The 22,322-nt window shown below is 37.0% G+C and overlaps 1 protein-coding gene across 33 annotated transcripts in view; it reads right to left on the reverse strand.

The window, feature by feature from the left end:
* ARVCF (ARVCF delta catenin family member) overlaps nt 1-22,322 on the reverse strand; it is a 277,795-nt gene that overhangs the window by 242,808 nt on the left and 12,665 nt on the right. For 21 of the 33 annotated variants that reach the window (XM_072024632.1, XM_038187325.2, XM_072024612.1 and 18 more), the window contains one exon: nt 14,514-14,582. The exons of 9 other annotated variants lie outside the window; for them this stretch is intronic. Coding sequence is in view for 1 of the 24 variants with exons in the window: in XM_038187337.2 (XP_038043265.1) it covers nt 13,844-13,858 (15 nt within the window). In the remaining 23 variants the exon portion in view is untranslated. Of the gene's footprint in view, nt 1-13,843; nt 13,874-14,513; nt 14,583-22,322 lie in introns of those variants that run through there. 3 more of the 33 variants (XM_038187340.2, XM_072024621.1, XM_038187337.2) reach the window with 2 other exon arrangements.

The following is a 22,322-nucleotide window of genomic DNA, read 5'->3' on the forward strand; positions in this document are numbered from 1 at the left end:
AATGAGGACAGAGGCACCAAACATGCCTAGAGCATTTTGGCTCAACGTGCAGGTAAAACTAGTGGCCTATGCTGCATTGCTCGATAGCTGCAAGAACAAAGGTAGGGCTGAGAAGAACATTCCTATACAGCACAGCTAGTTTTCCTCACTTATATACCAATAAGCGTGCAAAGCCAGCTCCAGAGATCAGCAGCACTTCAGGGGCCTGCTAGCAGCACGCAGTCTGCTGAATAATGCCTGTGGATCTAAGGCTCTCCCACTCACCCATGGCTAACCTAAGGGACCATCAGGTGTACACCTCATGCTCAGGCAGCAACAGGCCAATAGGCCCTTCCCTGAAAAATATCAAGCTCCTGTAAAAGAGGCTAAGGAAAAGAATTAATCTTCCTTCAACCCATTTCCTTTGTATTCTGAAGAGGGTTTCAGCTACAATGCTGACCAAAAGCAGGAGGATATCTGCCAAGCAAATACGCACTGTTAGTCTTCAACACACAACTTAGACCAAAGCAATAATCCAGACAGCCACATACATTTTATTTAAAGTCACAACCAAAGATTAATATATATTAATGTCAAAACACAGGGGCTTGCGACAATCTCTTCTGTTTTCTGCATGAAAATTAGAAGTGCTGCAGTTTCCCCAAACATAAAAAGAAAAGTCCTCCAGACTACCCATTTAAGAAAATACTCCACAAGTTACCAGAAGAAAATTAAAGGCCATTCCTACTATAAAGCTAATGAGGATATATTTTTTTAGTTCCTACCAGCAAAGGGAATTCTTTTCTTCATAATGATTATCCTGAGTGCCTCTTTAATTTTCTTTTCAATGTTTTTTGGCAGGAATCCTTACAGATGCAAGGCATAGAGAACACATAAAAGACAAAAACATGCATTTCACAGTACAATCACTGATCTTTAAATAATCTATCTGCCAATTTTAAATTCAATACATGAAGACCTTACAACAAGTTTATAAAAGGAATAAAAACACTTGAAAAAGAGATTTCGTTAACTGGTTCAAAACAGTTTTATTTTAGCCTCATTTTAATTTTACTCTGTGGTATTTGAGGATATAAAATGCACCTGCATGTTGAACATGTGCTGTGACAACATTACAAAGAATAATTGCAACCTAGTGACCTTAGGTTGACTCATGTGTTTGGAATTAAGTTGTATTAACTACATTCTGCTGAGGAATATTTGCATGACCACTATAATTAAATGACAGTTTAATGAGTTACCAGTCTCTAACAGACAAGCAACTGAACAGATTCATGAACTTCTATCTAGATCATGAACTTCTATCCAGATCAAGATTATGACTTTGGGTTGCTTGATCATGTTCTCTCCATACTATAATCCTGAGAGGGAGTGGATGTGGCTTAAGGGGTGGAAATAAAACGAGTTTCTACCTGTTGCTTTACATCCTAGGGAGCAAACTAAGTTTTAGGAGGATTAAGGCTGTGACACTGGAAGAGACTGTTGTAAGTGGTATAATTAGATCTGGGAGAATTACCCATGAAAATGTAGTAAATGAAACAGCTACTAAGCTGGAGTTGTAACTGTCAAAAAAAAAAAAAAAAAAAGAGAGAGAGAAGTGTGACAATGTGGCTTGATAATTCTCAGATCATTGGATTCTTTAACTCCTGGGTTCTGTCTCTTTCTCCTTCAACTGCCACCCCTTCCCAGCAGCTCTTCTTAACCTCACAATCCTTGAATAAAATGCAGTTTCAGTCTTGCACCCTGTCATCCATTCATCACTCTGCTAAGTCCCTTTGCTGGCTCAGTTTGCCAATTTATGCATCGTAAAATTCTGTACACGTTTAACAGACCAGCAATTTATAAATAGCTTTTATTATACCAGGCAGGCTGGATGCTCAAACAGGAGGTCAGAGATAGTGGCACTTAACTCTTAAACTTTTTCTTCTACTGTTCCCCTCAGTTTCTCACAACTAGCTATCCTCAAAGAGGAATGTAAATGTTGATTTGTAGCAATCTTTTCTCTTTGAAGAACCCACTTCTGTAATAGGGAGTAATACCTCATTTTTATATCTGAAATATTAGAAAAATGAAAAGACCAGACCGTTAACAACAGATTGAATCATAAATCAACCACAGTTCCGCTACTTGATATGTCCGAGGCACAGACTCTCACTGCAACATATGGATCCTTCATTATAGCATCGTTTTGCTCTGATATATTCTGGAGGGAGGAGAACCAAGTATAAACAACAGAGCAAATATGCTTAAGTAGTAGACTGAATTGAATCAGAGCCATCAAAATAGCAGGTGAAGCAAAAGATCGGGGTTTATATTTCACATCCAGAAACTACTACTCCATACTAGTAGATGATCATCGTCTTGCATCCATATATTATGGCTTCTTGCCAAAGTCAATTTAAGCATAGCACCTTCTGCAGACCTGAGAGGAATAAAAAAAAAAAAAAATGCTTTCAGAGCTACAGGCTGTCATGGAGGAGAATGGTGAATGCTCCAATATGCTGGACCTGATGGCTCCTAAGAGGTGAACTCTAGCTATCTGTATGGGAAGAGAGGCTGCACAGCCTCAAGGAGCTTCAGGGTAGCTTTCACAAGCTAGTAATTCCCTTTCTCCTGATTAGGGTCATGCATTGATGAAACACTGAAATGCTGCTGATTCAGCCTAAAAACACTGAATAATGGTGGAAAAGAAAGAGTTCACAGAGGGCAAGAGGTTGTATGCTAATAGTCATCCCCGAGAAGATCTTTTAACAGCCCTTAACAATAGTAACCTGTTTCTATCCTCTGACTTGGTTCACTTCTCTGGCTTACCAATTCTTTGTGCTGGTATTGCTACAGTAGATAAATTTTAACCACAGCACAACATCTTGTCACTGTGCTTTAGAAAAATTAATCAAATATTGAGGTTCTGTAGTGAAATAATCATAAGTAAATCATAGGGACAGCTGATAAAGTAATTTGAGAACTCAAAACTTGCTACTCAATTACCAATCACAATGCTACCTAAGAATATTAAGGAAAATGGTTATTGCTGAGCACTCTGTGACCAGTGTGTTAAGACACCCACTGACATGAATACTTGACCCTGAACTTAAGTATTTAAATCTTTTTAGGTTCATGGACCACCCATCCTCCCCTGAGGTATAACCTGCCACACAGCCAAGAGGGAAGGCTGTTTAGAGCTCTAATAACACAGAAACCCATTTGCAATTGCTTTTTTCATTTGTCCTCTACAAATCAGTCAAGGACCCAAGTTCTTGAAGAAATACTGCTAAATTGGACTCTGGTATTACCACAATTGCTCAGTAGCAAGGCTGCAGATTGAAATAATTCCCAAGGATTAAGAAACTTCAGAGCACCCCAGTAAACAGACCGATAAAGAGAAAAAGGAAAAAATGTTAAAAGAGCCTCAAAGAGCTTTGTGCTCAACGTGCTGAGCCTGTCACCTCCCTGGGACAGCTAATGGGAAGAGCTCCACAAATGCCTCAGGCCCCATCCTCTGTTGCACTCTTTGATTTGCACATTTTTCTCTTCATTGTATGCAGCAAGAAATGCACAGCAGAGCAAAGCGGAGAGCATCAGAGATGGCTCACCAGCATCAAAACTGTTCTCAACATTACTGGTCACATGGGGAAGTAACAGGAGAGAAGAATACTGTGAGTAAGTTCTTCCAAAACTCAATTTCTCTTCAACAGAGACTAAAAAAAGAAAAGATGGCAGGGACAAGGTCAAGCATCATCAGGTTCTATTAAAATTCTCACTAGTATTCGTATTTGAAAGTCATCAATCTACTACTTTGAAAATAGTATGTATCTTTGCTATCAGTTTTGGTGGAAATTAGAAGGATTCTACCCAACAGAAGTATAGCAATTTGAAAGCATCTCGAAATGATATAAAAACATGGTGAGCAAAACACCAACTGTTTTTAGGAGTAAGCTTTAAAATGTACTTATATTACATCATGGCTGAGGCAGAAAAGGGTTAGCAACTATTCTCTAATCAGTTCCAAACTGAAGATACCTACTTTAGAGTACAGATGTCTAACTCTCTCATCAGGTGGTCACACATTCAAAAAAAAAAACAGAGTAATGCTTTCATATAGCCCTACAGCACTTTAAAGCTTCAACTAAGTTTCAGCACGATTTGGTACCACGCAGTCAACATGCAAGGACATCTACAGTTTACTGCACTGACCAGACTTTTGAAAATGCTTCAAGAAGTCATCATCTACCAGGAATACAAATCTCTAAACATTCCAATTTCTGCTGTGTGAGTTATAAGCATTTTAAGGCATGTTAAAGGCACGCATATTTAGTACTGGTCTGTTCTACCAAGTCACTCACTGCGTATAGCAGAATTCGTTACTACCCAGCAACGCCTTCTGAAAGTAGAGTATCTCAAACACTTGACAAGTATCAATTAAGTCTTGTTATGCAGAGATAGTATTTTCCTCATTTCCTAGAACATGCCATTTAATTTCTTAAAGAGGTGGAATAATCTAGGAAAATTTGCCTACAATAGAACTAACACAGAGCTGTTGCAGTTCCTGTATCCAGAATCTCTGTGTACAGGGAAAGGGTAAGCTGCCTAACCACATACATGATATATCTGTTTATTACTTTGTAAATATCTGTTTCTATTTAAAATTAATCCCCTACATGTATGGCACTGCTTCATTAGAAGCATTATGTTATAATTGTTAAAAAACAAAGGAGATGGGGTCCCAAGTACAGGTTACAGTAGGAAGAAAAAAAATAAAAAGCTGAGATGAATTCTTTCCTTAAGTCCCAAGACTTGAACAGAATGCAAAGTGCAGCAATTATATTCAAATGCGATGAATGCTGTAATTATGATTTCAGAGATAAGTGGAAATATTTTGAGAAGCAGTAGTTCAACTGAACCGTATTTCAGCCATATCTAAAATGGGGAGTGTTAGACTTTGCCTACTACAAAATAGACGGGAATTAATTAAAATTTAAGTTATTTGCTCTTGTTATGTCTACTGTATGCTGCTTTGGAATTAAAGAAATACAACATCCTGTCTAACACCCTATCATTAATAATCACTATTATGAAGACATGATGATGGTCTCTCTGTGTCCAGGAGGAACAAGTGCCCAAGTGGCTTAAGGGACACTTCATTTTACCTCAAAGACCTGTAGAGCTGAGCTCTTCAATACTTGTGGTGAATATCAGTGATTAATACAGACTTGAAAAATAACAGAGAACAGAGAAGCAGTGAATCTTTCCCAGGTGATACACTGCAATTTCCTCTGGGGTTATTGGAAGAAGGAACTTAAACATTTATTCTTCATCTTTAAAAACAATCAGAAAAAAATACAGTTATTAAAGACAAAGGTTGATGGGAAGGTTGGTGGTCTATAAATGAAAGCCCTTCTTCATATAATTTTCTAACATACAGAAAATGCTGTCAGGAAAATAATACGATAATCTTCACAAGTTATGGGGATACAACATTAAAAAAGGCCAAAATGATTTTCAGCTAAGGTTAACCTCACATTCAAAAATATTACAACAGGTATCTCTGATTTGATTTTGATTTTAAAACCACTTCATTGTACACTAGAACAGAGCTACATGAGCAATAACTTGATTTTGGCTTTTAAGTACTAGCAGAAAACTCCACGACCAATGTAACATGCCACTTGAAGCAAGAAGGAGAGTATTTTTCAGTAATTTTTACCAACTACTTTAAACGAACAAACAAAAACAGTAAGAAACCTTGTTCCAAGAAGTTTAGAATCTAACAGCCAGATCGTAATTCTCTGTGTTTGGAACTGGCAGAGATGGTAATTTAATTCTGTTTAAGTCAAAGCAAAATCTAATCATTTAAATCTTTCTACAAGTATGCAGACTTTGATTCCAAATGATGTCCTAGAAGAACTACACCAAAATTTGTGACAAGGAAAAAATGGAGCAGAAGATGGAATGAGTTGAAGAAAGAAAAGGGAAACACAGATTTGTTGTGTAGCTCTTAGAAGCAGAGAAACAAAATCTTGAGAGAAATACCAAATAAAAAGGACAGTCAGCAGCTGGACAAGAAAATTATGTAAACATTATGCTGGGTAGACCAAGCAATGAAATGTCAAGGACTTTACAAAAGAACGGGGAAAGGAAGGCATGGAGTACAGACACTAGAAATTATACTTTTGCAATTGAGGGGACAGTTTGCATTACAGAAATAAAAATGAAGCTCTATCAGAAACCAAAGAACACCTGGGTATTAGAGAAAACACAAAAGCACAATGTTATACAACAACAACAAATATGTAAGCCCACACAAAACCCCAAGGAACTTAATTAGAGAGAACAGGGCTGACCCACAGTCCTAGTTTCTTTCACATATTCAGCCAACAAACTGCTGAGAATTCCAGCAGCCAGAATTGACAGTGACATTTTAAGTCAATGAGAATCTATTTTACTCTTCCTCCCACAACACAAATGAATAGTAGTGCTAATGAAATTCCATTCCTATTATAAATTGACAAACACAAGCCCACATTTATCCCTTCCAGCTAAACCTGCCTTTTAACGAACTTGTACTATTCTGCAATACCCCATGGTCACAAAATAAAATGCCACTTTCTCCTGCACTGCCCTTCTTCCAATTAACTTGACTTTAGTGGACCCAGATAAAAATATTTCTACTCTATTTTACACCTACAGTTTTAGATCAATCATATTACAAATTTGTAATTTTAGTCACAGACTTTAATGCACACTGGTTATTTATTTCACATTTAATCAAATGTTTCTGACTGATGATGGACTTCTAATTCACTACACTAAGATAAACTTGCTTAAAAAAAAAATCCAAAGTCACTGGCTACCATTGCTGTGTTCTTCAAAATGCCAAGGAGTTACATTATATGCAGAAATTAGCAAAAAGTTTACGTAATAGTTGATTGGATTTGGGACCAAGATGCAAAATGTAATCTGTTCATATTATTATTCAAGGAAAAAATGAGGAAAAAATATTCCTTTTTTTTTTAAATGAGTTTCCTCAGAAAGGCTAGACAACCATTTCCTCTTTAATTGTGGGATACTAGGAAAGAAGCTCTTTGTGTCTCTTGATTAAAAGTGTACATAGAAATAATTCCACACTTCTTTCAGGCAAAAAACAATAGCTATAATATTCAGCAAGCAGGAAAGAAAAATAAGGAAATACTAGTGTTATGCTGTAAGCCGTCTGTTTTCACAAGTTAAGCAGGGTGTGATCAGCTTGCAAAGTTAAGATGACACCAAACACACCAGGTGATCCAGTTGTACCCTCTCCTTTAAGTTGTGTTACACAGAAAAAGAGAAAGCAAAAGCTTTCCTATCTAAGTTGAGCTGTAAGGGGGCCAATTAGCCACTTACAAGCACGAATAATTCCATGGCACGCATGTCTGCTTGACAAATTCCCCTGCAAGCAAAGGCATTTTTCTCATAGTCTCTAGTTTGCACGTAACTCCTTCCATCCCCGCAAAATATGTACCCCATTGAGTACAGTCAGTAATTTGCTCAGCCTGAAAGTCTGCAGACATGACCCATCTCCTAGCAAGCTCACCCAAATCTGAGAATTCACACTGCTCTATCTGCTGACATTAAAGACAATAAATGCAGCATATCAGCTTAAAAACAAACAAACAAAGTTTTCTGTAATTACCTTCTTTCATTCTTTCAACAAAGCTGCAATATAACCTGAATGGGGCAAGTATAACAAGCATCAGTCCTCTTCATAAAAACAAACAGCTTTTCTAGCCACCTTATGAATTGGCCTAGATCTGTATTATTTCATCCCCTGCTTCCACGATCATCCAGACACACTTCAATGAAGAGTCTTCCAAACTCCTTTCTAGAGTTTGACTTCATCCCAACATCAAGTACCAATGCCCCTAAAACAGCTTCTCCTGCTCTTGACTTTCTCCTGCTCTTCCCCTCCTCCTCCCCCTAAAACCAATAGCTACGTTAACCATGAAAAAGCTGGAGAAGTTGTGTGACATCAGTCAGCCAAAAAGAGAAGTCAACGAATGAGCCGTATATGTATTTCCACCTGCTGGCAGAAAGTGTGTACACAGCAGCAGCATGCTCTTACAGTAGTTTAAGTGTGGAATAAATCCAATAAATCAGGGGAGTTCTTCTTGGTTCAAAAATGAACACAAAGCAGCATTTATCCTACAATCTCAGTGGCAGGCAAAGATTATTATAGAAAGACCACTTATGATAAGACTGTATACCTCCAGATTCGGGATCCTAATATTAGTCTAACTGATGTTAATAATAAATTTAATTAGTAACTGAGTGCCACCAACACACATGGCAGCTTCCCAAAACTATGAGTAATAAACTCAAATTGCTACAAATAAGAACTAGTTATGAGTGTGCTAATCAGGTCCAACGCTGAACAGAAGTATTTTTCAGATGACATTTATTTGAAGTCAACAAGTGCTCTAAGCTAGGACTCGACTCATAGGTAGTATTCGCCACTTACAGTACATCATTGTAACAGGAGACCAAATGGTTTCATTTCATCAGAACTGATTGTTAGAAAGCATGATAAAGTCAACAATACTAAGTTGTAAGAGGCCTATTCCAAAATACTACAGCTCTGCCTAATAACCCTCTACTGTCTATAAATAGAAAGGGTGAATTAATCTCTGTTCACCGTTATATCAACAATTTCAGTACTTTCAACTGCAAAAACCATGTTCGCTCCCCCTGAGGGATCATTCTGCGCTGTGCATTCCAGGCTTTCAGCTGGTACCACTTCTAACAGTTCAGATTCATAATTCATCATCTATGGGTTTTACCAAGTAATTCTGCATGTGAGTACAATGCTTGGGTCCCAAACAGCAGCGTGAACTGAACATTTCATGGAACTGGAGAAATGGTTCGAGTTCACTCTACTGCAGGACTGCTCTAGAGCCACTAGTTAGTGAACTAGCAGTCTACACTCCTCTCACAAAGCCTATCTGAAATGCTAAAGCCTCTGCTCTCTTTCCCTCCTGACCTTGATGATGTGTGTGACAAGACTGTTTTCAAACATATTTCCGAACTTAGATCTGATTAAAAAAAAAAGGTTCCTGAAAGATAAAGATCTACTGCATTACCACATGCTGGAAAGCATCTAGCCTTTGTGCTGCCCTTTGCATCTATAAACGCACCAAGATCAATGTGCAATGACCAAACCAATACTAAACTTCCTCCAAGACTTCTGAAAACTTTATCTTGGTCATCAAATAGAGCACTAAATCTTTATGTCAAAATAACATTCCATACACCTATATACTAAAACTCGAAAAAAATACTTGCTAATATTTTCACAGATGTCTAGCACTAAGAGAAGAAATTCTTACAACACTGAATGGAGTTGGAATAAAGCACTGAAATATTATTAATTTAATCTTCTGTCTCACAGCTCAGTGAGGTAAGTATCAATTCTGATTCTCTGCAACTGTCTTAAGTGGAAGAAACTTATCAGAAAAGCCAACCACAGAGTAGGCTACAATTTAATTAAGCAGAAGAACATGCCAAAGATAGTTTCAATGGAAGAATATGCTTATGATCATTTTAAAGACATAAATGTCTTTGCATCCTTAAACAAAAATGCCTGCGACCCATCATTGCAATGGTAAATAGCAGTTGCAAGGAACAAAGAATTTTTATTGATGTGGGTGATGATAAAGCTGCAACAATTACTGGAATTCCAGTCAGGAAGGAGAGGAGGAACAAGCAATGCTTTCAGCTTTTGAGACACATCAGGGCATATTTCCCTTTTGTTTCTGATTACACTGTTTCAGGGAAACAATCCCTGCCTGAATCCCTGTCTCTCAGCAGACAAGGCATCTCCAGACTTGCTCAAGCATAACCCTCCAGATGGAGGGAAAATTCAGCTTTAAAACTAAAAGACAAGGTTGACCGTTAAATTTTGAAATAGACCTTAAAATACCTGCATGGTAATGTCACGAGCATGAAACATTAAGTCATCAACTTTTCAAAGAAAGGAGGATCACTTAAGCTGTACAAGGGAAGAAAGTCTAGCCAAAGTTCTATCTTCAACTAGTTCCTAGTATGAACTTGACAAGTCAGTTTTGGAAGACTTGTTCCAGGAATGTTCCTATTAAAATCAAAAATGTATACACCAGATAGAGTTGGGGAGGGAGGAGGGGAGGACAAAAAAAAAAAAAAAAAAAGACTAATCAATGTTTAACTTAAAGCCATTTTTCTACAAAATAATTTGAAATTATTTACAACAGAAGAGCGATACTAGAATTACAAGAAATCAGGACAGTAGCAAAGGCAAACAAAATTGCCTGTCCTCTTATCATGAAGTATACCTGAAGAAAAAAATTAAGAACAGTTCCCACAGCATGGTGCAGCTGTTGCAAAATGGCTGCATTTCTATCACATCTGTATCAGTTCTGGAATTTGAAGTTAATTGAAGAAGATATGTCTCTAAGGGGGGCAAGGTAAAGAACAGTTATTTTCCAAATAAGGCATTTCTAGAAAAATTCTTTATATTTATTTGTCACTTCTTTTCATCTAAGTTTCCTTTATCTACTTGGAAGGGGCTTTCATGGAGCTAAATAAAACGAGAAAATTAATCTAACATCTATGCCTTACTGATTCTATTAGACGTTGCTGTAAGAAATGTAAATCAAGAGATTGGGTCTTAAAGTTTTATTCACTGTAGTTTTAATAGAGCATGCCAATATTACTACAGTATTACCAGAGATGTTTCCAACAGCACTGAGTGAATACTAAGAAGGCCTTCCATGACTCTTGCTATGGAAGCAAAGATTAAATCCTGAACTTTTAATCTCCCAACTGGATCCATATGGGGAAATCCACTGTGGCTTCAGGCAATATGCCTGGAAAAGGTATCACAGAGGAGTTAAACTCTGTTTAACCAAAATGGAAGCACTCATACTTATCTTAAGGATCAGAAGTTACATGTTTGTTTTCGATAATGATGTGTGCACAGATGTAGGACTTTTTGGCAGATGCACATTAGTATGTTTCCATATGCATATAGTGACTACAGGTTATTAGTCTCTGGGTCCAGAGAAGCATACAAATTTTGAATACAAATGCATTTTAGATGATGCAAGTTTTCTCTGAGCCATGAAGTCTAAAGTAAGAGGGCACATTATGAAGTATCGTACAGACCTCAGCACATGAAATCCACTCTTAAGGGCAACCTTACCCAGACAATTCAATGAAACTCTATTTCACAAAGACAAGTACTTTTGCAAGACATCCTCTGTCTCAGTGGGTCCCAGCCATGGCAGCTCCCTGCATTAAGTGCTGCACCACACCTAGGGTTTAGGAATGGCATACTTGGATACTGAAGCATCCTCTCTACGTAGATACATCAGCTCAAAATCCAGGCCTCATACAGGCTAACAGGACTTCAGCTCTAAAGCTGTCTGGACCCCATGATCATTATTAAACTCTGCCATGCCGTAAGCAGCATGAAGGCAAATTTTTCACATTTTCAAACAAGTAACCATAATTAGGAACTATAAAGTGATTCAAAATTAGACTATTGCAAGTACATGAAATTAAATCTGTGTATGTTGTAGATAAGAATTGAACTGTCCTTCTTACATGTAAATCCATTCAAAAACACCAAAAGCACTAGAATCATGGATAATAATGAAGGCAAAATCAGGACTCATTCACAAATCTAGAAGGCTTGGATGATCATTAGCAAGATAATCACTTAAGAGTTAAATTCTCAAGCATACAACCCAGAGTAAATCAGACTTGATTCATAAGTCACGTCATACAGAGACAATGGTAAAAGTTCTAATTCAAGATAAATAAACGTGGTATCAGATAAACCAGATAAAAACAATTTCCAACAGCTACATATGGAAATCACTAATTAACGTCTACATATATACTACGTGAAGGGGAAATTCCTTTCTAAAATTACTTAGTGAATACTTGTTTATACTGCAATGTTTATAAGTCAAAACGCTATCTTGAGGTTGTTATCTTGCACTTCCCTTATGTGGCAAACATTCTGACACACCCAACGCCATTTTATAATGAACTTAACTACATACAATTTTCAAAAAATTAACTTGTTAGCTAAGAAAGAAATATCAAGCACATTAAACATTAATCTACAGCAATCCATCAATTAAACAAGATTAATTCATACTTTGTGGTTATCCCAGGAAAGATTATAATAAACACAAAATAAACAAGACATTAATCTGCAAGCAGTGAGTTAGAGATAAAACAACCACCACCACCAAACTGGATCATAAGGACCCAAATGTTTATAATAGAAAAAAAGCACATGCTCTGGACGGCCTGGAAAGTCTGGCAATCTGGAAGTCAATTCCATTTGGCACATTACAATCACAACTGCCCATTTCAATCACACAACTGCAGTACTTGAAATATCTTTATAGTATTCATTGATGAAAATGCAGTTATTATTGTTTTACATGTCATTCCCTTTTTAGGCTTTTTTTTTTCTGCTAATAACACTCCTTTCATAAACAAACAGTGTAATAGTTACTTAGATTTCATGTAGTATTGTAACAGACTGTTATAATCCATTTTAGAGAAAAGGGGAGGTCTTCACATTTAGATGGTATAACATTACTCCCACTGAAAGCCACAGACATTCTATTGCTGACCTCAGTGGGAGTAAGAACAGTTCCAAATGGCTCCAGCTTTTCAGATTTTCCACCAAGATGTCCATGGTTTGAGAAAAATGCAATTCTATTTTATTATTATGAACCCTGGACCAATAACTACTCAAAATAAGCCTAAAATATAAGTGAGCAGTCTGAGCCTGTGAGTCGCACTTGTAAAGGAACTAACCAGCATTCTCCAGGGCTGATGAGCAATAAATTGAAAGCACCGTCATTCTGAAAACATATGGCACTTCTGATTAAGGGTGACGTTTTCTTTAAAATGAGTACAGAGCACACCTCACTTTTGACACAAGCAAATCAGTCTTAGTCACGAACTCTATAAAAAGTGTATTTGCTAATGCTAGCACAATTATTACTGTTTCTTCAGTGTAGAAAGAACAGGAACATTTTCAAAGTTAGGTATTCCATAGCTCACAAATATGCTACAAAATAATAATGGGTTGCTCATGAATCCACACAAATCATCTAATTTGTTTGTCAGTGGATAAAGCCTGCTACTTTTTTCTAATTTTGAACAAACAGCAGGACTGTTTGGTAGGAGAAAAGCTCTATAGTTACAGTTCCTATTATGTTATTCCCTTTCATCCCTGCACTTAATTTCCTTTTTCAAAATACTTCAAATTTCACCTCAGAATGACTGTTAGAGTAGAAAACCTCCTAAGAAGTCTCCTACCTTTTCCTTCTACCTTTTTACTGTTTGGAAAACTAGGAACCAGCAACTTTCAGTATCTCTTGTACTGTGCTAACTCTATTCCCATCTTTCAACAAAAATTCTACTTCCCTTAAAACAAAGACAGAAAGAGAATATTACAATAAATTAGGTTACATAATTAAGGCTTCAAAAAACTTGAATTATTCAATTTTATTAATTTAGCAAGTACATCTGTCTTGTGCTTTTAGTAAATTTGAAGATTTATTTTTTCTAATTATGTTCCTTTACCCCGATGGTTTTTCCTTCTGTAAGAAAACTTACTTTTTAGTTATCTCAGGAGCAGCTTCCCAAGTCATCAGAAGTCATATAAATTAATAAATTACTTGATCTTTGACTGTACTGTTATGTCAATGGCCCTTGACTTAAAACAAGCAGGGCAGCAGAAGGGTCAAGTGCTGCAGAAAGCCATCCATCCCATTGCACAAGTGGACAGCCACTGAATTTGTACCTGTATTAAATTCATGTGCCACAAATTCCAAGGTGAATCATACTCCTTCAGAGCTCTAGTAAGCTGTAGATTCTTTGACTCCAGATGCCAGAAACCTTTATATTCCAAGTAAAAATAAGTAGCATAAGTCCTACTATGTAGATAGTCCAGAGAACAACCTCAGATGAAGTCTGATGGTACAACTGGATACAAAGCTGAGAGTGGCTGAAAAGCAGCAGTTAAAAGGTTGGAAGCCAGTTTATCTCGTCTAAAAAGTGGGACAGCAGTAGAAGAGAATATTTTGAAAAGGTCCGTTCATAACATTTTGGAGGCTTTATTACAGTTACTTTACATACAGTTAACTGTTCTGCATTTTTATTATACAGACAATTGTTTTTGTATAGCAGTTTGCTATTCCAAGCAGACCTAATTCAAACTCTTGCATATCTTAGCCATGTTCAGTTCAAAAGCACTACTGTTTGAGAAGGCCACTAAAGACTATTACTAAAAAATGAATGAGTCTTTCATCACTTTATTGTTGGCTGAAGAATGACAATTGTGAGACTATCTGGAACAGTAAAGAGCAAGAAGGATTAATTTAGTAGCCACTTTAGTAGCCATCGTCTCGATTTTTTAGCCATAAATAAGTGTAGATAATAAAACGTTTATGTAATGAAACTTTGACTCTTACCACCCTTTCAGAAGAGTTGTTAGGCCCCTTCCCTCCTTCATAAAGCAGAACTCAAAGTTATGGATATCCCTGAAAAACATAAGAGACGGATCACATTCTGGACAGAAATTCTTTAACTAAGTGACTATTAGCTCGTTGACCTGCACAAGGGGATCTCTCTCTAAGCAGCTCTGTAACCCAAACACTTGCCAAAACTGCACTGCTATCCCTATTTCAAAACATCTAAGGCAAGACTTTGATAAACCTCAAAAGGTGCAGCTTCTTAAAGGCTAAATTCATGGCAGAAATTTCTTATCTGGTTCAAATGCTCTACTATGTGGACAAGTTTCTGCTGAAATCTCTGGCTCACAGCATCATTCAAGACTATGATAACAAGAAGCAAAATAGCTGAGATGGTATACCCTACCTCTTTGCTTACAAAAAAAAATTATTCCAGATAATATACTTTATTTCAATATAACACTTACATTACAGGAAAAATGAAAACCAAAACATTGAGTCTTAATAGCCAGAATCCATTTGTTTGTAGAATATTAGATGAGCCATTTATCAGCCACAAAATAATGTAATGCATAAAAATAAAACTGTTTTGTAAAAAAAGACATTAATTAAAAAATAAAAATAAAAATAAAAAATGCCTGCATGGCAGTACCACAGAATTCCATATTGGGCAAGATGCAAATAGACAAATGTGTGTGTGTGTGTGTGTGTGTGTGTAAAAGCACGTTATGCTCTTGCACATCTACATCTACATGCAATATATACACATATATATAGCCAAGAATAGCTGTGTCACTACAGTGCCAAAGCACCACCAGGTCTTTCTACTGTTGGCTAGACAGGATTTGTAGGACTGTCATATTGACATAAAGAGTATCCCTTAACAGCAGTGACTGGACATCAATACCACAAATAGCTACTCCTTTTCTTCCCCCAGCCCTCAGTGAAGACTGCTCACATCCAAGGCCTAAGCTGGACCCACTAACAGCAGCAACAAAGAACTTAACACTTAGGCCCATACACGAGGTAGGAGCATTCAACTGCAAAAATAGCTTTTTATAACACAGAAGCTTATTAATTCCTTTAAGAGACCTAGAAAGCACCAACCAAGCTATCTGCAGACTGTGGTTACGAAGAAAGACTTTATTCTCCCCTCATTTGTGTAAAGAAGTCGGCATTTGACTGCCTTACAAAGCCCAGGTAGTCTCCATGTGTTCCTGCACCTTCCGATGTAAATTTTATACATCATTTCATAACTTACAAGTTTCAAGGCAACACTTTCTCTTAATACAACAATTACAGTGCCTTTAGGACAACACTTGATGAAAATTTATCTAATTAGTAAACAGGATGCTTTACTTATCCTCAGCTCTGATCAGTAAAATGCTTTTAAGTACTGCAGAACAAAGGAGAAACTCCATTGCAAACAAGAAACATACTACCAAGTAGAGCACATACACAGAAATTCAGTTTGTCACAAAATAAAATTTCATTAAAGGGGTCATGTTGTTCCAGAAGCAGCACTGAGAGAGATGGCAGAGTTCGAAGAAATGTGTAGAACCAGTACAAATCCAACCTCAGGCAAGAATTTTCCCCCAAAGTTTCACTTTCATTAGCAATTCAAACTTCCCCTGCTGACCCATTCAATCTGGATGTCAAAAGCAAAATTTTGCTATTTTTGTCCTATATATGCATTTTCTTTTGTCTTAACCAACAAGATATAAAAACAGAAACAATATTAAACAGGTATTAGTGGGGTAACGTAATAGTTTAAAACAAACACACAAGAAAGCCAAGAATTACCTGGTTAAATTTTAAAACATTGCAACAGATAGTAAATTTGCCCTTCTAAAATTAAGTATGACAGTCCTGTATGACCCATTTAAAAGCTCCTACTGTTAAAAAGTGAAAAATTATGGCCTTTTAAAAAAAATCACCATTAAGAATCTCACAGATGAAGAAAAACAAAAGCTGAATGGCAAGCCATTTTAATTAATGTTTTTACCATAAAAATCAAGATGTCACTTGCGTTTCAAATCTGGGTGCTCTGCAACCTACAAACGCCTGTAGCACCTAAGATTTCAGGAAGAAGTTATAATTATATAACCTACTACTTTTTCTCTTGAGTAACATAGCTCAAAAAGTATATTCCACATACTGGTAATTTTCACCTGATTAAAAAGTAACCACTGTTGAGCATTCAACTCCTGGGAAGAGAAATTCAAGTGTATGACATGCACACTGTAAAAAGAACAGACTAGTGCAATTCTTCACAAGGACAGTCACCTGCTGTTGAAACGAACTCCTAACCTTTTGGAACCAAATACTCTTAAAATGGCAAGGGGTGTGGATGTAATGTGATTTTGAACACCTTTGTGCAATGGAGCTGAGCAAAACACGAGGCAAGTCAAGCAAGTGAATGCAACGCAAGAGAACATGCCTTCCAGCCTTCACTTATACCCTTATTATAAAAGTTTAGTCTGCCAAACTCCAGGTCCCAAATGTCTGAACTTACCAGGAATCAAGCCAGCACTGAAACTACAAAAGCAGATAAGTGTGGAATTGTGTTCTGAATTTGCCAAATAAGTACCATGGTTTAACATTCAACACTAAGGAGGGGAAAAAAATCATGGAAAAACAACGCTTGATTTGGTGGCCTATCGAGAGCTTACTGAAACTTTCTTTTGCCAGATCAGTTACCAAGAACCAATGAGTGTGCACTCTGACTGCAGTAAGGACTACCTCAGAAAGCCTCTTATAAATATTCAAAAGACCCACCGTATCAGCAATTCCAAACAAAGGGTGAAGGTCTCTTAAAGAACAGCTCTAGGCATCATGCAGACAATTCTGACTGGAACCTTATGCTGAACCAATGCTGGCTGACAAGGGCATGACCTTCTATTTATGCTGAAAATGATGACTTGGTTCCAAAATTGTTTCATTTTGCTGCCACAGATTTAACGGCTCAGGCATTGTCCCCATGAGATGAGTAAAACATGCTCATTACGTAACCTAGTCCCACAGGTAGAGGATTTTAAACAGAAGCTAAGCACCTTTATTTTCATATTTACAAGCATGTCCTCAAGGTGCTTTAATGCAGACCAGTTGTAAAGGTGAAATCCAAGCAGAGCCCTCAAGTCCCAGGAGTGTGCCGCAGTCCCGTATTCTCTACAGGAAGATTGCACTGCCAGAAGTTAAGAGATGGTAACACTAAAAACGTCAACAAGAAGCAGTATTTCTGCTCAGTGCTCACTGCTCAATACACCATCACAGCAATTCCAAAGCTCTTCAAAAATGTGCATAAATGAAAGGAAATAATTTGTTTTGTTTATACAGTCTAACAGACAAGACGATTATGAATTATTTTAGCAAATTCTTTCAGCTTGTCCAAAATATTTACTTCCCATTGTTTTCATCTTCCTAGTTACAGACATGCCAATGTCAGACAATATCTGTTACAATCAACTTGAATTTACTATTCCTAGCATCTGTCCTGAGTCTAACCAATAAAGTAACGCTGAACAAGAAAAGGGGATGAGAGGAAGAATGGAATCAAAATACCGCAGAGATAAGCAGGCAGTTATTTCTTACTCTGAATGCAATAACAAGAGCTCTGGAGACCAAAATGTTCCAGCTGAGCTAACTATGGCTTCCTGCTGCTGTTACTAACATGGTATTGTAGAAAAGTAATTGCAAATATTACTCACCAAGTAGAAAATACCAAATAGAAACAAAGAAAAGTGTGGAAGAAACATGCATCTCCTTGTAAAGCCAAAGCTCATTACAAGATTATATTCAATATGCTTTGAATCTACCTGTATAAAGTGACAGTGGAAGCCTCTACATTTAAATAAACCTTTTAAAACTGTTTATCTCACTAAAAGTTTGAGCTTAAGGTTTATTTTCAGTGGATACAACCACGTTTGTTTTTTGTTTTTGTTTTTTAAAGTTAATTATATTTAGTCTGGTCTGCCAGACTCAGTCTCTGCACTTGAATGGATGATGCCACTTCACCTTACCTGGGAGAGAACTTTGCTACATTTTTAAACCATGGGAGACAGCTGCTTTGGACCATAACTGGAGTTTCATAAATGCAGATGCTAACAGAACTGCAGCCATACCCCAGCTTCGCCACACAGCTCTGTTCATCCAGCTCTACCTTCACATCCCTTGCCCATGCTCAGAGACTAAGCAATGGGTTACACCCACTGGTGAGAAATATAAAGGGAGATTGTCTTGCACCCCTGAACCTGCTTCCTGGACTTCCTGCCTCTTGCAGCAACAGGATCTTTGCAACTTTGTTTCCTCTTGTAGAGGAGAAATAATTTGAAGGATATTCAATTATTAAATATCTTCTTTTGACAGACACACAGAATGGTTAAGTTTGGAAGGTATCTCTGGAGATCATCTAGTCCAATCCCCCTCCTAAAAGCTGAGTCATTCTAAGCAAGTTACAATCTTTTCCAGTCAGGTTTTGAAAATCTCGAAGGATGTAATCTCCACGACTGCTGTGGGCAACTTGTGATGTTCGATTCATCCTTAAAGTAATTTCTTTTTCTTCTCACTTCTTGATTGAAATAAGACTCTCCACTTGGTACCTACCAGCATATTAGGCTGTGCTGCCTGTTGCAGTATTCTGTATTGGTGGGAGCTACTTAAATCAATGAGCTCTGAAAATGACAATGGGATGTATAACCATGAATTTTATTGAACATGCCTGCATGCATTAGTAATGACACAGTATGGCCTCTGGGTCCAATAATGCAGAGAGAGCTGGATTCCTTCATCTTCCAATGACTGCTCTAAATTCCCTAGTCAGACAAGTACACACAAAACAGGAAAACATTTTTTCTCTCCTAGATATTACACCTGCTTTGAACCAGTTGGATTTTATCACCTGGTTGTACATCTGGTATGTTTCTTTCCATCTCATAATGTCAAAGACATTTTAAATACTTAATTTGTAATGAAGAGTCTACAATTTACATGCCTTGCCTCCAAAAATACAAGCAAGTAATAATTCTGAGGTGGAACTGGGAGAAACCTGTATCACCTTAAAGATCTTGAAATTTTTATCAGAAATCAGTCATTTGATTTCATGTGAAATTAGAAGAATGCACGAATTGGGTGGTATGGGGGGGTTGTTTTTGTTTTTGTTTTTTCTTTTTATTAGAAAGTCTCAAGTGACATTTACTGTAAGAAGGACAACGCTAACAGGTAGTGACATGTCAAACATTTCCCAAGGAAGAGTCAATTCTGTTCATGAGTCTCCTCCTCTTAAAACACTGTAATTTAGGTGCATTCAGTCAAACTACACCTGAGTGAAGAGGAGAGAAATAAGTATCTGGTAGATAAACACAAATACTAAAACTCTGTAATTGTTACATTTGTACATAATTCCTTCCTTATTTTATATTCATTAGAAGAAAATGCCTTGAGAGATTTCTTTTCCCCATTAGAATTCGCCAACTTGCTGTAAATATTTTATATCTGTGCAGCTCCTAGAGTCACTAAATAATCAATCTTGTACTTTAAAATAAGGAATCCTACTTAAGGGTCTTTAAAACAAACAAACAAAAAAAAAAACACATTTTCATTCTGGGCTCCCCACACACTGTGTGCACCTACAATTTGTATCTATATTGTAGGATCCTCCTAATTAGATTGCATTTCTTTGAGTCAGAAAAAAAAAAAAAAAAGTGACAGTCTAAGCCTTACAGTTCTTTGAAAGATGTCCTAGTAGGTCAAATGGTGTGTATATTAGGGCTCTGTGATCCATCTGACACAAGTAAGATATGGTTGGTCAATGTTTCAGATGCCCTCAGTAATGAAAATCAAAGCAATGGATATTGATTCCATTCACATCAATCTCAAAATGGTAAATAAAAGTATGCTCTCTGTATAGCAGTCTCACATATACATACAGATATATTTAATAAATCTACAGATAGCAGAAAGCTCTGATTTCAATCGGACAGTATGTGAAATACTTATTTTATTAACTGAGCTACTATACAGACAGTAAAGCTGCTGAAATCTCTAAATCATTCATACTCATAAATTTAACTGAAGTCAGAAACCCCTGGAAGATCAGGACTTTTCCTACAGATTACAGCTCAAGCTTTGTCTACTTCTGAAACAATAACTCTGGTCTTTAACAGATACCTGTATTAATGTATTGATGCTCATACAACACCAATATAAAATGTTGGTTTACCGCTTCTAAACAAAGAAAAAACAAAAACTAACAAAATCTCTCCTCTGTGCAAGCAGCAGCTTTCCCCTAGACTTCAACCCCTTTTCACAGGAAATAGTTTGTATTTATTCTGCAATTCTCATTAGTCTTTCCCCTCTTCTGTGGTACCATGACAAACAACAGATTTCTTTTTTTTTTTTTTTTTAGGCCTCTGAATGCCTAAAAAGCTAGCTTTCTCTCAAAGGCCCAGCTTGCTGCATCATCAGTGGAACCTTGCAGTACAATCACATACACACTACATTTCCAGTCTACAGCTTCTTTTTCCCAACTACGCTGTTGCGACACAACTGCATTTGGCACATGTAAGCTCTTTCACCACAGGGATCAGTAGCCAATTTGTTTAATAAAGTAAACCAGCACTTTTAAAATACAGTGGTAGTCACCCACTATTCTACAGGTATAAAACCTGTAGCACAAAAGCCAAAACCAACAAGAAGCCAATACATAGTTTTATTTATGCACTGATTGCCTATTGACAATTGTTCTCGTTCTCTCAGTCCAACTAATGCCCCTCTCATGACAGAGAAATCACTTTCACTGTTTCCATTTCCTGGCTAGTATGCTAGCATTCCCTAATACATAAATCCCTCCCTCTTTTTTATGGCCCTGAAATGGTGAGTGTTACTGAGGTCAATATCGGAGATTTTTCTAGTAAAAAGTAAAACAGAGATGTCACACAATACTGAGCTTAGTTATTCTATTTGAGTATCTGTTGGGATGTTCCCTATCTAAAGTATTGCTTTCTCTCTTGTACCTGGTTCTTTATAGAAGCTACTTCATTATGTCTGACAGAAAAAACAATGAAACACAGCGTATTAGGTTACATCAGAGAAGCAAAACGACTTCCCTTTAAATACACACACATTTTTAGTAAAATTACAGACTTTTAAAATCTGTAGACCTAGCTTGGATTTCGTCAGCAAAAGGAAAAAAAAATAGTCAACTACCTAAGAACTGGAAGAGCTGTATGTGGAAAAGGACCATGTAATATTAAGATGTAACAGTGAACTGTATTCTGTAGGAGGAGGAAGTTATTAATACCAGGGTATGCAACAACAGAAGAACTACAACTGGATTTCAGCATGGTACTCTTAAGATCCATAATAGAGAAAGACTGACTAGGCATATATACGAACTACTGCAACTATCTGAAAACAAACTGCCCATTTTATGAGCAGAGAAGAAGAGTTTGGACTTTTAGTCCAGCACAACGATGGCTGAAAGGAGACAGAATCGTTCTAACTAAATACATTTAACATGCAATTCTCAGGGAGAGGAGTCACTGAAGCACAAAACCAAATCACTAAGAACTATCTAAATAAAATAAATAAATTGAGGTATGGATAATTTTTTTAACCATCAGAATTATGAGTAATGGGAAGCAGACATTACATGGAAGGTGCTGAAAAGGCAGAAGAGCAGCAGGATTGTCGAGGCTCAGAGGGAAGCCCACAAGCTAAACTTCAGCAAAATCATTTGCTTAACTCTACAGCTCAGGCTTCTACCATGACAAATGAATGCTATAACATACCTGCAGTTCAGAGATCATTCTT

The sequence above is a fragment of the Anas platyrhynchos genome, chromosome 16, assembly GCF_047663525.1.
Source record: "Anas platyrhynchos isolate ZD024472 breed Pekin duck chromosome 16, IASCAAS_PekinDuck_T2T, whole genome shotgun sequence".
NCBI lineage: Eukaryota > Metazoa > Chordata > Aves > Anseriformes > Anatidae > Anas > Anas platyrhynchos.